Source organism: Beta vulgaris, chromosome 4 (assembly GCF_026745355.1).
Source record: "Beta vulgaris subsp. vulgaris cultivar EL10 chromosome 4, EL10.2, whole genome shotgun sequence".
Lineage (NCBI taxonomy): Eukaryota > Viridiplantae > Streptophyta > Magnoliopsida > Caryophyllales > Amaranthaceae > Beta > Beta vulgaris.
The window spans coordinates 56,900,968-56,918,454 of record NC_079205.1 but is presented as its reverse complement, the minus strand read 5'-3'; the positions used below and the strand labels follow the sequence as shown (position 1 = coordinate 56,918,454).

General features: G+C 35.0%; 2 protein-coding genes across 2 annotated transcripts; both read right to left on the bottom strand.

Annotated features, from left to right (window-relative positions):
- Nucleotides 1-1,387: 1,387 nt before the first annotated feature.
- LOC104890576 (RNA polymerase II transcriptional coactivator KIWI) lies at nt 1,388-5,216 on the bottom strand. The gene is made up of 4 exons (XM_010676115.4): nt 4,954-5,216; nt 4,740-4,845; nt 1,841-1,863; nt 1,388-1,736 (listed from the first exon to the last, which is right to left on the bottom strand). The coding sequence occupies exons 1-4, from the start codon at nt 5,191-5,193 to the stop codon at nt 1,680-1,682; spliced, it is 426 nt and encodes a 141-aa protein (XP_010674417.1). The 5' UTR covers nt 5,194-5,216; the 3' UTR covers nt 1,388-1,679.
- Nucleotides 5,217-8,863: 3,647 nt separating this feature from the next.
- LOC104890577 (ubinuclein-1) lies at nt 8,864-16,668 on the bottom strand. The gene is made up of 4 exons (XM_010676116.4): nt 16,114-16,668; nt 12,708-12,772; nt 11,756-12,359; nt 8,864-9,513 (listed from the first exon to the last, which is right to left on the bottom strand). The coding sequence occupies exons 1-4, from the start codon at nt 16,324-16,326 to the stop codon at nt 9,214-9,216; spliced, it is 1,182 nt and encodes a 393-aa protein (XP_010674418.2). The 5' UTR covers nt 16,327-16,668; the 3' UTR covers nt 8,864-9,213.
- Nucleotides 16,669-17,487: the final 819 nt, after the last annotated feature.

Here is a 17,487-nt window from a genome sequence, read left to right as displayed (position 1 = left end):
ACTTTAGTGAAAGTTCAATACCCAACATTATACTTAAAACTCCAATTATTTGTGTGTTTAAAAATAAATAAAAGTAAAACCCAAAAGTTGAAGGTGCAAACTATGGACGGGTCATTCCCTGATACAAGGCAGTTCAACAACGCCCAAGGTTCAGCCATAAAAATCGCAATTTTACATTACTTATGTACATTTAAAATTGGGAAAAATAAAGACGAAATAAAAAAAATTATAGATAATCAGAAATAGCTCACTGGTATAACATTTCTATGTTTTGATGACCCTCATTTTTGTATCATATTATTATTACAAGGAGTGATAAAAAAGAATATTTTTAAATATATGTTAATTTCTTATTCAAGGTTGTATACTAAATAATATTTTATGTTTTTACACCTGAAAAAGAGGGTTTGTTCATCTATATTATCAGTTTATTAGTTTTGTATCACACTAAATATCAATTAATCTTACAGGTAAGAAACTCCTTAAATTGTCGAATCTTAACAATATTTCTAATCTAGATGCCTACTTCGAGTACGCATGGAAAGTACACATACGGCTCCAGAATTTCAAATTGGACGGTGAATAAGTACTTTAAGAAATTCGTGAAAAAGCTCTCTTCGACATGCTTAATAATAAAATTCATGATACTGGTAAGTTAATCAATATTAAAGTAATGCTAAATTACTTTATCTTATTTACAATATGAATTGTTTCTCACTCTTTTTTGTTTTATTCCAATGGAGAAAATATTTAAATACATGCATGATAATTGTTTAATGGAATGATAAAATGGCAAAAATTATAAATTGCATAGTCTTTATTTAAATACTGAATAATAACAATTGTTTCTCTTATGAAACTGGTTTGGTCCGGACCGAAACTTTATCATACCATGGATGCTTGTGCCTATGGTGGGGCTTCCATTGTGGACGCCTCACCGTTTTTTTTTAAAAAAAAAATCAGAACTGATGGTATGGTGGTTATTGCGGTGTTATTTAATGTTGTGGTGGCGGTGGCACAGTTGGTGGTGCTGCTGCTGCTTGTGGTAGGGAAAGGGGAAGAGAAAGAGAAAAGAAATTAAGGTACACATATAATATACGGTATATAAACACTGTATTTAGAACGTTAGTAGATAATCTTAAAACGTTATTTAGCAAAACCCCATCTAAAAGCGGAAGCACAAGAAATATAACATTATAACATTTCCTTCAAGGACTACGTACCCAAGAAAAATGCGAAAGAGAACAAAATTCAATGTGATATTCTCAATTTCACCCACCCCCAGTCCTTGGTGATATACCGACATTTAAGACAATATTGTAGATACATTTCACAAGCTCCCCAGAAACTAAGTCCGTCATAACTCAAAAATCCATTCCAAGCCATATTTAAGCATCAAATATTTCTAAATTAGTAAATTGCAAGCTAGATATAAGCAAACCACATATAGACTACCACAGTACCAATTCAGCACAGCAATTTGTAGCCATCCATAATTCATAAACAGGTAGACTACACGCAGTCGCGAGACAGCATCGCTTTTTTCAAACATACATACATACCGAATATTAGCTAAGAGTACTACTAATAGCTATACCGAGCCTAGCTAGCAAAATATGACAGCCCCGAATCTAACATCCATCAACTATATCGACAAAATACTGTTGTACGCCAACGTACTAGTTCTCAGCAACAGCCTGGTCAATATCCTCAGCATGATCACGGAGTATCTTCCACTACAGCCAGAGAAAAAATAGAAACTCAAGATCATGTGGATTCCCCATCAACAAATGGAACATAACAAACAAACAAAAAGATTCCAATTGGCCAAAACATATACCTGATCCATGGTGAGTGAAATACCTGAAATGAGCAATGACTACAGATCAGTAAAACGCCATACGTAACAAGAGTATAGAGCAATGACTACAGATTAGTAGCATGCCATATGTAACAAGAGTATAGAGCAATGACTCAGTAAAACTAGGTCTTGAGTACTCCCATAAATTTTAACATGTAATAATGGAGGTACATCTTTTCGTTTGTATAGTCCACAAAGGACAGTGTTATCTATAAAAGTTGGTCCTGGGTCTGTTTCTTTGACAAAATTATCTTGTAAATATTCATATAAAAATCACCAAGAGTTAAAAGTGGTGCTAAATGCAAATTTATATTCCTAGAGAACTTCTTCCTCTATCCCCACAATTAAGAAAGGGATGGAGAAAAAAAAAAAGAGAACATAAAAAAGAAGTTTGTAAACCTAACCCTCCAATCCTTTAGAGTTTGTGCTAACCCTCAATTAGAAGGGAAAGTCCATCTCTCTACATTCATATTCATCCATTCCAATTTTCTATCTATAATAGTTTAATTTCGCATTTCCAGCATCGATTCAATTTACTTTTCTAGAGCTTGGAACATGGGAGCAGATAAGAAGAGTGGGAGGAAAGAAAATGAAGGATTTTTTAGACGATTCAAAAAAAATTGCCGATTTGTTTAGGACTAATTTTACTATTGTAAGTTTCAAGATTTGCATTTTGTAGTTTACACTTAAAACATTTGAGTAGGAAATAAGAACTTTTTTACAAAAACAGAATTCCAGATAAAAAAATCAGAACTTTTTTTAAAAAAGATCCACTGGTTTGCTAAAAAAGATCCAGATCTTGGAAGTTCAGTTGAACCCACTGAATCCTCCTTGAATATGCCACAGTTCGCACATGCACAAAAATCTCAGAAACGGATAACTATAGTTGTATTCAGAGCAAAGTTTCTTGTAGTGCAGATAACTTAGATACAACAAGTCTCAGCCTGTCAAACTAGCAACTTCACTCCAACCTCTTCATTTATTGCATAATTACATATGGTATGACACAAGCGGAAGAGAGTCCACCACCCATTGTTCCTCCTTAGCCCTCCTTTAACCCCAATACACAACCAAACGGTTCACATTCCAGTAATTGATTAATCATATTGGACAACATCTCCACATAAACAATGTTTCCCTCTAAAAACTCAGATGCCAAGGATATAGTGTCAACTGTCAACCAAAAAAGGCTACAACTGAAATCCATGCAATGGTAAAATAATCTGCTGTCGGAACAGCTTAACCCAAGGGAAACCAGGGACCACCAGCCAAAGCACCAATTAACTCCCCAAAAAAAAGCCTAATTCTAGCGGAACCTGGATGATTTCTATCTGTGAAGGATCTTTCCTATTGAGTAAGGGTCGTCTAAGGTAAAAGAGTTTACGGTAACTATCAGCCAACGATGAAACAAGAAAAAAATTGCTTCGGCAATACTTCAAGATTTACCAATTACCACTGATTAATCTACTGAAGGATAAAGTAGAAACACCCCTATAAAACCATTCCATTTTTATCATATCTTTGGCAAGTTATTGTACAAACAGGGGTTTGCTATTATTCCAGAAACGAAACAAGCAAACAAAAATCACAATAATGTTTTTCTTCTGCAACTTTATCTTTTACCCTCTTCATCCACTTGGTCACTTAACACATGACATGGGTGGTAAGTAGTCATATATCCACCATACATTCCTAGTCTACCTTACTGTGGCAATAATAGTAAGAACTGTTGGGTTTATGTGGCTCAAGTGCTCAACTTCCCTCCACTCATTGTGGCAATTAGCAACATTATTATGGTGGTACGCATCAATCGCCGATAAAATTTGGATATATAAAGATAAACTTTTTATGATTAATCTAGGACCTTCACATTAGAGCCATGATAAGCAAAAACATGAGACTGCTACATTGTTCATGTCAGCAAGCATGTATTTCTTACACTTCGGTAAACTTCATTTTCCGACTCACTTTCCCTCCCTACTTCAATTATGATTATAAAGACGTGCTTCCATTGTGCATGATCCATCAATCCACAACATATCCAAGAAGACATACATTCTATCACTAACCTTCCTTAATATAAGCCCTCCTTGTATTACACACAATCTCCCTATTCCACTATTCCATTTAATTACTCCTTCGCGAGTTCATTACTAAATAATGAGAGTTATAATTGTATCATCCATCCCTTATAATTAAGGGTCTTATATTCTCCTATTTTTATAGAGTGGATTTTCAGGTGCTCGTCGTTCATTGGTTTCTTTGCCTCTATTGCCACGTTAAATTGTGTCTCCATTTGTATTACTCTTCTTGCCATTATTTCACCCTCTGTTTATTTTTCTCAATCTTCACCTCTTTGCTTCTCCTCACACTCCTGAACTTCATGGCAAACCCTATTACATGCCATATCGCAACTATTATCTCATACACAAGAAGCAAGAGTCTATGGCTCACCAATACGGAGGCAATACCTACTGAAAACCAAATACCAATGAAAGTCCAAACTATCCTGTTAAACTAACAATTCAATAATTAAATCATAGACCAAAAATGCATGAATAAAAACCTCTCCAATTTGAAATAATTCCCTGCATCAACCTAAGTCACTTAAATACACAGAATTTACCAATCCCAGCCCCAAAAAAATCCCATATTCAAGGAAAATAACTAAAACAACCCCAAGATAAACAATTATTCATAAATTATAATAATTCTGTTCACGATTCCTTCAAAAGCAAAGATAAACTTAATTGTAACAACAAATTCTTCAAAATGCCCTAAATCAATTAACACTCAAAATTCACCATAATAATCACAAATCTTAGAATAAAACAAACAATTCTTAGTAAAACAATACAAAAATTAGAAGAAAAACAACCTTTGCGACCAGGCAATTCCTTGCCATCCTTAGTGTAAAACTCACGAATATCAACAACTACTTTTCCTTGCCAACTCCTCACAGTTACCCTCCGAGACTTCGAAAGCTAGGGTTTTCACATTCAAAAATCAAACAAAGAAAAGATAAAAAGTCAAAAACAGTAGAAAACAAGTTGAATTTAGTCGTAGGAGAGAGAAAAGTGAAAAGAATAAACCTCGCAAACGAGGATGCCATCTTCATCGTTGTGTTTAGCGGACTTCTTAGGAGGAGCGTTTCCGTCGGAATCGGCGTCGGAAGCGTCGTCTTTTCTCTTCGATTTTGCAGACATTGTTGATTTGTTGAGGATGAAGAGAGAAAGTTGAGAGGTTTTGGAAGACGAAGAGAGTGTTTGTGGAAATTTTAGCGGTGAGAAGAGAGGTTTGAATTTGTTCAAAAACATTTCGAATTTTGGCATTCCTAGATATATATGGGCTGTTTTTTCACTTTCATTTCTTCCTTCTCTTACAAAGTACCCCTCAAAAAAAAGTCTTACAAAAAATTAGTTTATCCATCTTTATTAGTTTACCTATTTATTTTACAGGAGAAATAATATTGTAGAACATAAAATAAAAGATAAACTATTATTTTATGTTAAAATGAATGTATGAGTGAGTAAGTGTGATGAAAAGTTAGCGATCACGTTCCAAGAAAAAAATAGGTAAAATAATAAGGAACATATCAAAAAAATGAATACAGATAAACTAATAAAGACCGGAAGTAGTAAAAACTACTTCTAGTTACCTTGTGGGTTATGAAGAGAGTATAAAAATAACAAATAATATTCTCGTCGGACGACTTCAGTTAGAAGCACTTGTGCTTCAGTTAGACTTACTTGAGTTTCAGTTGGTCTTTATTTTTTTCAGGTAGTCTTCATTTTTGTTTCAGGTAGTCTTCATTTTTTTTCAGGTAGTCTTCATTTTTTTTCAGTTGGTTCTTCTGCTTCAGTTAGACTTACTTGGGTTTCAGTTGGTCTTTATTTTTTTTCAGGTAGTCTTCATTTTTTTTCCAGGTAGTCTTCATTTTTTTCAGTTGGTTCTTCTGCTTCAGTTAGACTTACTTGGGTTTCAGTTAGTCTTTATTTTTTTTTCAGGTAGTCTTCATTTTGTTTCAGTTGGTCCATTATTTGTTTCAGTTGGTATACATATTACGAAACAAAGTCCAACTGAAACAAAACAAAGTCCAACTGAAACAAAACAAAGTATAACTGAAAGAAAACAAAGTCCAACTGAAACAAAACAAAGTCCAACTGAAACAAAACAAAGTCCAACTGAAACAAAACAAGTCCAACTAAAACAAAACAAAGTCCAACTGAAACAAAACAAAGTCCAACTGAAACAAAACAAAGTCCAACTGAAAATGAAAAATAGGAAAAGAATGAAGACTGAAATTAAGAATTTCATGAAGAGCCCAATTTGTCACCACCCTAGCTAAACGCCCTTCCTTCACAATCAAGTCTTCAGCCATACTCACGTAGTTGTCTTGCTCGTTATATATAATGTGCTACATTCAAGTGAAATTAAGAATGAAGACATGATGGTTGAGGTGAAAAGAGCAGCATGTTTGATTACAACGTAGTTGTCTTGCTCGTCATACTCAACACCAATCTCGTCTAAGAAGAGGTGTGCTGGTTTACGCACCACCATGGCAGAAAAGAGCTGAACACTGTACCAAGCGGCGAGTCTCTGGCGTCGGTGAGGGTGGGTTTTTTGCTACATTTTTTGAGTCCCATTTTTTTGGGTTGTTATGGAGGAGAGAGAATGTGGGAAAGTTAGGGGTTTGGGGAGGTGAAAAGTGTTGGGAAAATGGTGATGATTGAGCTTTGTGAAGGGCCAAAGGAGACGGTGTTTTGAGGTCACTGGATCAGCCCGTCTGACAGTAAGTATTTGGTCAGACGGTCTGATCCAATACTTTCACAAAAATAATATTAGTTTATTAGGAGAGAGAAAAAATTTGGCCAAAAAACGATGTCCAGCTCTTCATGATGGACCAAGAAAAAGAGGAGCAAAGAAGGAATTGGAGGAGTGAGAACATATGGTGGGTAGATGGAAGAGTCAGAACATATGGTGGGAAAGATGGAAGAGTCATAAAGTAATAAAATAGTGACCACAAACTATAGGACCACCATTGATTGTACTCTAAGGTGCCATTTGGGTGAAGGCCTCCACGCTAATGCTTACAACCTTGGCTCGGCTCCCGTCTTTGTAGCTGAAGCCACTGCACTTCTTGAGGCATCGTCTTTGCATTACAGCTTAATGTCACCAATCTCCTAATTGAAGGCGACAACCTCGTAGTTATTAACGCGATAAAAGGTATCTGGAATGCTCTATGACAAATTCAAGTACTTATCGAAGACATACAACTTCTCCTTCGTCAATTCAACTCCTGGCAGATTTCACTTGTGTACCGTGAAGCAAAAACAAAGCGGTCGATTGGATTACCAATGCGGAGCATCTTGTAGATTCATCTTTTACTATTGATCTTTGTAATGCTCTAGCTCTTTCTAGAATTGTTGTAACAGACGCATTAGGTGTTTCCCTCGAACGGAGGATCTTCTAATGCTTTTTTCCTTATCTATTAAAAAAAAGGTACGGTGTTATATCACAAAAAGAGGTTTAATTGAGGTAAGTGGATAAATTTGCCTAAAAAATTAGTATCCATGCTAATTGTAGATAGCTAATAGAAGAATGCACTAAATTTTATAAATAGGGAGTACATTTTTATATGATAAATAAACTTTTTGAATGAAATTTTAAAATGCTAGTAAATGACTTATAGTCAAATGGAGTAACATATTGTACAATTCTTAGTACTTAATAGCCGAGTTATTTCCTTTTAAATAGAAAAGTCTTCTTAAAACTTGAAAAATATATAGTAAGAGATAAAAAAGAATCAAATTAAAAGGTCGAATTGATATTTGTAAAGGTCGAATTGGCTCAAAGAAAAGGGACAAAAGAGAGGGAGGAGGAAAATTAAAAAAAAATCATATATAACTGATTAAATCAAATATACGTATGGATATAATTATTTCAATTGGTAAAGTCTTATGGAGGTGAAACTCAAAATCTAATATTGAATCACATCTATATCAATGCACCTAGTCATTTATTTACATTAAAAAAAAAATTATAAGTTACTTGGAGAAGGAACTCTTCTGGTTGAGATGACTATGGTCTATGGGTATGGAAATAGTCACTTTCAATTCTATAACCATGTGGAAAACACATGATAAGGCTAATCTTAATGAGCCTCGTAGACAAGGTTGGCTTTGGACAAACTAAATTTCAGTTTCTCCATACTAACCCTTTTCTTCTTACTCTATTTCTTTTAAATCAACATTTGTGGCTAATTTCTTTCAAAATGTACATTTGAGATTACAAAATAATAATTTGTCGTATTTGTGTCGTAAAAGAAAATTTTCAAACTTTAACCTTAACAAATGGAGTGATAGTTTCAAACTTCAAATTTTAGGTAGGGAGTAGTAGTTTTTTTATTTATATATTGCTCTAGTTACTAGGCCTTACAATTACAATTTGTCTATACTTCAAAACCACTAGACTTCTAGCAAAGCTTCCTAACATTAAGAACTTTTCATACAGACGGAGTATTTATAGGGGTACTGCAAAACATGTATGAGCCCCTTCTAATGGAAAAATCCAATTCAATGAGAATTTGGTTCATCACACACGTATACATATGGACACCCTGCCTTTCTATGTTATATCGACTTGTATATCACTATTGAAAGATATTCTGCATAATGTGAATATTCCGCCTAATCCAGGAGCACCAAAAACTAGGTGCTCTTCTATCGTACATTTTGCTCATTTGAGTAAAATATGTGACAAATGTGAAATAAAAAAAATGCATGGGAACCCATAATTTTAGGTACTTCCAAGAACACCTATGAATTTGCGGAGTAATAGACATCAAGTGTGATTAGCTATTCAACATTTATGGTAGAATATCAACTTCATTCCCTATTCTCTACTCCAGCTCCCTTTATACTTTTTTCCACTCTTCCATGATTATTTTTCTTTCTAGATTTCTGAATACTAATTAGTAATGCATTGTTATCCACATCAGAATTATTCAAACATATGCTTGCATCTGAGATTGTGGATACGAATTTAAGATACAAATCACCAACCAAATACTATAACTAATAGTAATTTTACCATCACTGATCACTGTTACAATCTTGCAGAAACTGCACGCTTGGACAAACCAAAATTTCCCAGCAAGGACAACTGTAAGGGCGTTAGAGCTGGTGCACAACCCTGCCGCTAGGCGCTAGTTAAAACCAAAAAGAGGGTGATACAGACCTAATTTACGCACGCTGTTGCCATGCAGGATAACATTTGCCTAAGCGATCACGAAGAAAGCTACTAAACATACCGCGTACATATTCACTTTTTCACAGGATGAGCTTATCAGATCAGTTGTTTGCACTGCACGTCTGAGGAGCAGCATATCTTGGCTGGTTTAACGTGTGTTTGGCAGGTTGCTCGTTAGATTTGAGAGTTTCATGCTCCTGCTTCAAAAGGAATCTCACTTTCACAATCGGTTTCTCCAGGACCAACTGCTTCGGCTTCTGCTCTATTGCTGCTTTCTTAGGAGTTTTCTTGCTGGGAAGAGAAGGGATGGGATTACAGTTGTTGCTTGAGTGGATAAATTTCCTCTTTGCGCAAGGAATTTGATCAGGATTTCTCTGAATAATTTTCACCACATTTGGAACCTGAAAACGAGATTAATTATATAGCAAAGTGGCAATTTCCATCAACCCTTGATACAAAAGGCAACTGGCGAATTCTTGACAAGAATTTCAACTTTGTTTGGACTTTCGAGAGATGTTTGATTTAGTAATGTAATCTAAATTGAAGCCATGAGAGACCAAAGATGACTCCGGTAAAAGGAGTTAAAAGGACATCAAAAAAATGGGTATGCGGAAGCATATAATACTAGATAAAGTGTACAGAAGAAGAGGACTTGTCTCGACCCCATCTTGTTCATACAGCCAACCATCTTTTGGGATTAAGGCTTTAGCAATGTTATTGCTATTGTTATTGTTGATGTACACCAAAACTTTGGACTTTCCTGAAAAAAAAAGTGACTTGTGCAGGAATTTTCATCCATGCTCCATATCCACAACAAATGCTACGTACCAGTAGCTGCTTCAGTCTTTCCTTACGACTTATGAGCAACTAGTTTCTTTCCTTTAGCGTGGATGGAGAAATTTGAAGGAGGAAATGAAAAAAAGAGATGGATGGATGGGGAGCCAAAGGATGCCAAATTCCTGATAACTGATAGAGGGACTCAAGTTTAGATCTAGCAGGCACGTACCAGCTCAAAGGTCCCTTCAGCAACTGAACTGTTTTAACACAAAGAAAACGGCAGAAGCTAATAGATAACCAAAAAAGGACTAACACATGGATTTTACTCAATTAGGATATGAACGCATATGACTACGTGAGATAGCTAGGACTTTGGAGTAACGCTGATAATATTGGAAAATGAAGCATCATAGAACTTGAGATGCTGACGCAATAACCCTCTTAACCTTGAGCACCCATGTTTCAGAAGATTCTGTAAAGGAACTAAACTTCTCCTTCTTCAACCTTGATGTGTGTAAAATACAGTACGGTGTTTAAAACATACTGAACTTTATGTATTTTTCTGACTTGGAGAGCCCCCACCCATCCCACCCTTGATTGCAAATTTTGAGGTATCCAATCTATATTCATTACTCCAAAAATCTCCAGAATATGAAGTGCATATAGTCCCAAAGTCAAGATCTATATCATCAGTAACCTCGTATAGTTAGCAAGTAGATCAATGATCAATCCTTCATATTGCCCCGAACTCATGGAAGAAATTACATACGTTTAAGGTTGAATTTCACACCCTGGTACAAATAAGCTAGTATAAAAGTTGTACTGAGTTTTAAATATCAAACTCATGCCAACATAACACAACATGCTTTCTCGCTATCCTCAAATCAGACAAAAAGAAAGGACAACAAATTTTCCAAGCAACGAAAGATGGAGGGATTGTTGCACATAATGTTCCAAACATGGAAAAGTGAGGAGTTGCTAAATGCAGTCAAAATATACTTGTAAAAAAAACGAAAGGGAAAACTACCCTAAAAGATACCGTTACTTGCCCTTTCCTTACTCCTCACATGACAACGTAGCTTTCTTCTTGTCTCTCCACTCACTTTTCGTGATACAGTCAGCTGCCCGGACAGTAAACCACTAGACTCTCTTTGTTTCTCTCCTCTTCATCACCAACACCATCACCATCACCCACCATCCCACCACAACCCGCCTCATTATAGGAAAAAGAACAAGCTCGAGAGTACAGAAAGAAAAATCCATCAACTGTTTGTGATGGCTTTGTTACAAAGCACGGAGAAGAAAATATTATTCAATATCAATGGAAAAGGACTTCCATCAAACTCCAGGAAGTTTCTTCACAGAAAAGTGCCTCTGTTAGAAGAACCCACAAGCGAGTTGTCCGGTTAGACCACAAAGATGAAGAAGAGGGAAACTGATTAACAATGAACATATAAATCTAGTGGACTACTCTGCTTCCAGCTATTGGTCTTCACAAGGAACTCCAATGGAATGTGTATGTGGTTAGATATCCAACTTAAGATACAAGTATTTTTGACATAACCCAAATGAACAAAGGGTAAAGTCTTTTAAGACAGCCCGTGATTGAAAATGGGTAAACTACCTTATAAAAGAACACGTGCAAGTCACGTGCAGTCAACTGACAGAAAGATGGTTCAAGCCTTCAAGGTACCAGATTTCATTAGAGGGTAGTAACTCACAGCAAAAGAAACATATAAGGTAGTTTCTCACAACAAATTTTTTACAAGGTGGTTTCTCACAAAAAAATTGTTTTATAAGGTAGTTTCTCACAAAAAAGAACCCATAATAAAATAAAAAATATTGAGCTAGAATGTTGGTACTTACTGAATCTTTCAACGATGACTTGTGGCCCAACGACATAGTATCAACGTTTTCCCTGCTTCCATAACTCTTGTCACTATGCCGACTTTTGGACGATACCTTATTATGTGACAGAACCTCAGATGTAGAAGTAGAGCTGGCTTTTACGGGAAGACTTCGGCCCTCGATATTCTGATGCATAGCAGCAGATGTATCACCTTCAACTCCTACTTTGATATTTTTGTAAGTGATATTCTGAGTGCTTTGCAGGATATCAGGCATTGTAATTAATGGGGAATGAGCATCCATTGTGATTAATGGAAACACTGGAGCATCCTCAACTGCATTCAAAGGTGGACATCTGGATTTACTACGACTTGAAGATTTCTTTGAATAGGCCAAGACAGGGGAATGAGGATCCACTGTAATTTTCTGCAGCTTTTCAGATCGGTCATCTTTTACCATAGCGGGTAAGCTAGAGTGTCTAAAAGTTTCATTGAGTAGATTCCTATCTTTGTTATGCTGTCCCCCTGGCTTTATTGATGAATGACTATCATTTTTCTCACCTTCTATTTTTGTCCCTCTGCGCTTGCTCGGTTGCATGTAGCCTGATGGTGTGGCTCTATTTCTGAGAACATAAAAATATTCCAAATAAGGTCATGATGTAGGTTTTGTGCAGTAATGATGTTAGAAGATCCTGAATGTTAGAGAAGATCACATACTAGTTCGATTATAGGAATCCAATCAGTCAAAGATGGACATGTATTATTGTACTAGTTACAACTGTATACACAACACTTAATGATCATCTACATAGCATAGTAAGCACAGCTATTTTTTACAGTATTAGAATAAAGGTACCAATTGTAGTAGGATCTTTGTGCGGGACAAATTTTAAGAAAAGCTCTTTCAGATTGCAAACCATCAACTATTTAGCATCATAAAAGATCACAACAGAGAAGAGGAAGGAGCATACACATGTTTGACTCTCTTATTCCTAATGACAGAATCATGATACTGGCCACCATCATAATTGTCATCCTGAAATCAGAGGAAAATATGTTTCAAAGGCCACAAACTTCAAATAAACCGAATATGGTTAATTTTTCAGATATATGGGATTTGCTTATTAGAAGTAGCGAACAGGACAAGCCCATATATCATACTAAAAGAATATAGTCACCAGCTTTTTTTAATGTATTTGTTTCCCTATTTATTGATGTATCCATTTCTCCCATTTCCATTTCTTAGCTAATATAGTTAGCTACTTAGCTAGAATACTTGGCACCAGAAACTCTAGAACTTAAAGAGCTAATAAGGGCTAGTAACCTTTATAAACCAGTGATGAAGTAAGAGATCATCAAGATAAGAAGTTGGTCAAGAACATGACAAGAAAATGTAACCAATACATTGGTACAACCTCATTCACTTTAAAATGTCATTTGGCCATTCAGTATATAGGTTTTGGAGCTCCATCAAAAGAAATAAAAGAACTTAGTCCTACTTTCAGATTATAACAGAACTTAATGATAAACTATATCTACAAGTGGCCAAGGGGAGGATTAATATCTAATTTTTCTTTAGTATTTCGCACCACTAGGCCCCCTTTCTACCATGCACAAAATTGACCTCTGGCCACATGTTGAGTAACTGAGATTCAGTTGTTGTCAAGGCCAGGAACACTCAAAAAGCAAGCAAAGTGGCAAACTTACCATAGCATCATAAGTTCATAACAACGACCTTGTTAAACCTAATTATAGAACTAGTCGATTTTTAGTTTACTCCAGTTATTTCTTTCAGTCACAGAAGGGGAAAAGGTAATTTAAAAGCCAAGAGGTTGGGGCTGTCAAAACATCTTAATTCATAATGGATTGATGTAACTTTTGTCGGGAAAAACAAGTGAAACCACTCTATAAGTCTATACACCAATGGAGCTACTATCATTTTATTTTTTTTCAAAAAAATGGCAGAAGATCCCAGTATTGTCAAGAATGAACAAAGACCCAAACATCGCTAGAGCAGTGCACCTAAAACTAAGGCAGTAAAATCATAATTAGATTCAAAAGGTCATATATTGCTGCCACAATCACTAATAAATAGCACAAATGGTAATTAACAATTCAATATCAAATTAAAATTTGCATGTCATCTAGGAACATTTCTTTCTGAATGATGGTAAATTATCAAGTGATATGCTGGACTGCGTGTCTGCATCAGTCTTCGCAATGACAACAGCCTGTGTTGTATATCAGTATAGATTCTTGTATAACCTTGAGCTTGAAGGACTATTTTGAATATCTAACATTCTTACATGAATATTGTTACTTGGCCAGATACAACAAGCCAAAAACATACAGAATTTTCAAGAGATGACCTAGTCCTAACAAGGGGGAAGTCTTTGAGGAGGCAAGGTACGCCACAATCCCCCTCAAATTTCTGCACATATCTATACACCTGTTAGAATCATAAATTATGTAAACATTCTTGTTTCAATACATTTATAAGTGGATCCACTTGTTTTTTTTTCTTTCGCAATGACCCAAATATCTTAGATATAGGCATGTTTCTTTTTTTTTCTTTGTTTTGACAAAGGATATAAGCTTGTTTCAATAATAATTTCAGTTTGAACCCCTTTTGTAATGTTTACAAATCTGCTAACTTCTACATATTTTGCCCTTTTTTTCTATTGTAGAGACACCCTAGCTAATAAAGTAATTTTACACAATAATTTCAAGAAAATACACATAACAAGGTGGTGACACACAACGACCAATCCTGAAAGACCACAAAGTTCTACGAGAAAGAGAAGTTTACTGAGACTAGGTTTTTCTTTCCTTTCTTGAGAAAATGAAAGAAGCAACTTTGTTCAACCAATGAATTTTGATTATGATACAATTCACTTTTTAATCAATGATAACCGTTTACAATCGTTTACACTTCATAATTGCTACTAGAACAAATATTGTTGGAACATTTATACATAAATGGACTTAAGTGTACAAGGCAATGAAACAACATTGGATACCTTGTGTTCTTGGATGCTCTTAGTTGATTATGAGGGATGTTACTAGTCATTGATTTAGCATTAATCTTGATGGTTAAGTGTAGTATGTTACATGAGGTTTAATCATTAACATGCTAATGAATTAAGATTTTAATGAGTTCTTAGGTGTTTCATCACTCCTTTGTGACTAATGGCATCCTAGGTTGATGGCTATAAATAGGCCATTGTAGTTCACTTTGAAAGATATAGAAAAAAGGTGTTAAGTGTTCTCTCCTCTAAACACTTGCTTGCTCTTTGAATTTCTAGCTAATTTTCATAGAGTGTAAATCACAATCCAAAACACAAAGTCCTTTAGAATTCACTTTGATTGATCATATAAGTGAATTACAACTCCATTGTATCTCATTAGTTATTTCGTGGTAACCCGGTGATCCTAGTGGGGCGAAATTAAACTAATAGGAAAGCGTAGATTCCGTTCCTTGGAGTGATATATCCGGTTCTCTTATTGATCACACCTAACAAATATACCGCACAATCATAATTCGGCCATGATATGTAAATATACGTTATTATCTATCACAATTTATAACATAGGCCCAACCACCTAGGTGTACATAGAGTTGTGTACACCCAAGGCCAATGAGTATGCATATGATCAAATGAGTATGCATCTGATCAAATGAGTATGTATCTGATCGAATGAGTATGTGTATCATCTTTTCAAATGAGTATGCCTTTCTAAATGAGTATGTCTTTGATCAAATGAGTATGCATCTTTCAAAATGAGTATGTATCTGATCAATGAGTATATATCTTTCAAATCAGTATGTCTGTCATCAAATATGTATGAATTCATTACAGATGAGATCAGTTACATACTCATTTGATCAAAATATCAGATGCATACTTATTTGGCCTTGGGTGTACACTGTACACAGCTCTATGTACACCAAGTTGTACCTTCTACCAAATGTATTATTGCATGCTCCTGAACTAATGGTCCACTCTCTCACAACTAAATAATCATCAAATCCCAATCAATAAAATTCCCAATCATCAATTAATTTTGAAGGTAGAGTCTCCAATTGTAGTATGAATAGTCACCCATATTGCAATAGTTTCTCCCATATCATATAAAAGTACATGCAGAGTGCATATTGTAGACTACCCATACATAACACATGCTTACACTTCAATTTAATCAGAACCCTTGTAAATGTTGTAAAACCATAACTAAGAAATTAATCAAACAAAAAAACACCCATATCAAAGTAAGATAGACAAATAACACAAAAGAACACATGAATTCATTCAAAACTCATGTAAACCTACAATATCAAAAAAAAAAAATTGTAGATGATTTTCTAAAAACACTCACCAAAGGAGAAGATGAAGAGGTGGGTCCACATGAAGAAAAGCCCTTAACTTTAGTAACAGAAGAAGAAATAAGAGGGCACTGATCTTTTTCTTTTGCTTTTCTTAGTAACTTCTTCCAAGAAACAATGGTGGTTTCACCAGGTTTAAGTTCAACATAGAATCTCTGTCTTTGGGTTGATAAACAAGCATCACCCTTTTCTTCTTTAGCAGCCATTTAGTGGGAAATTCAAAGATAATGTGAAGAAATTACCACAAATTTATCTAGAGTTGAGTGTGACAATTATAGTTAGTGTGTAAAATCCCAGAAAATGAGTAAAATCTGAGCATGTGTTTGAAGAGAAATTGCTGAGAAAATGGTGTATATAAAGTGAATAATAGTCATTGAATTTGGGTTATGTTTGGGGAAGTCCAGCTGTTGGGAGATAATATGTTGCCAATTGGAGGATGGACGTGTGTATGATCATTTGCTGCTTCTTTTTCCGTGATGATATTCATACAAGTACAGTAGAGTAGTAGTAGTACTTAATTCAAATATGAGACTGACATGGTCACATGGACTAAGTAATTTGCACATAGAGAATGTCTGATGAAGCAGGGAGCTAAGCTAACTCAAGTTCCCAGAAATAAATCCTTTTCAAAAATTATATTTTCTTTTTTTTTGCAAACTAGGGTGACTTTATACAGTATTTTTCAAAATTTCCCTATATATTTTTTTGTTGTTAGTGAGAAATATAAATAGAGAGAAGCTATATAAATATATCAGACAGTGTATTGTATTTGTATTGATGTAAAACTGATTTCTTAAATCGATGGTATTTATAAGCAAAATTTTTCTACTGTACACAATTATAAATTCAACGATTTCAGCGCGGCGGAAGAAAATTTACCTGACATGCATTAAATGCATGCAGGAAAATGTGGACTTCACATGTAACAGTGGAATTTTTCAACACTTCTATTTTAGTTGGAAAAAACCCATTCTAAACAAAATTGGTTACCACTCTCTAGAGGAGTTGAGGTAGTCTACTAGTCTATAAACATGTGTTTGGGCGGTGTTTTTCTCAAATAATCACCATTATCAACTCTCAACTAGTACAACTCCTGTAAAATTAACAATGTTTTTTTTATGGGAAACTTAACAATGTTAGGAAGATGCTATTAAGGCTATTTAAACAAGGTCACACCATAGAAGTTCTCTCCAAAATTTCATCTACTTATCAAAATTTGTTCCCTTTTTAACATCATTCTTGAGTTTACACAATATAGTACTAACTTTATTATATCAATGAAAATTCAGAAAGAAATGGTGGGGTATGGGCAAACATGGCAAGGGATAGACTTGAGCTTTAGCCCCAGCCAAACTAGTTTTTAGGAT

Bases quoted from the DNA above. Each gene is read 5' to 3' on its own strand.
- LOC104890577 (XM_010676116.4), bottom strand. From the start codon at position 16,326: ATGGCTGCTAAAGAAGAAAAGGGTGATGCTTGTTTATCAACCCAAAGA. The intron at 12,773-16,113 runs GTGAGTGTTTTT...CTCTGATTTCAG, and splicing joins CCTCTTCATCTTCTCCTTTG to GATGACAATTATGATGGTGG. The intron at 9,514-11,755 runs GTAAGTACCAAC...TCTCGTTTTCAG, and splicing joins AGTCATCGTTGAAAGATTCA to GTTCCAAATGTGGTGAAAAT.
- LOC104890576 (XM_010676115.4), bottom strand. From the start codon at position 5,193: ATGCCAAAATTCGAAATGTTTTTGAACAAATTCAAACCTCTCTTCTCA. The intron at 4,846-4,953 runs GTTTATTCTTTT...TGAAAACCCTAG, and splicing joins ATGGCATCCTCGTTTGCGAG to CTTTCGAAGTCTCGGAGGGT. The intron at 1,737-1,840 runs GTATATGTTTTG...CTCTGGCTGTAG, and splicing joins TTTCACTCACCATGGATCAG to TGGAAGATACTCCGTGATCA.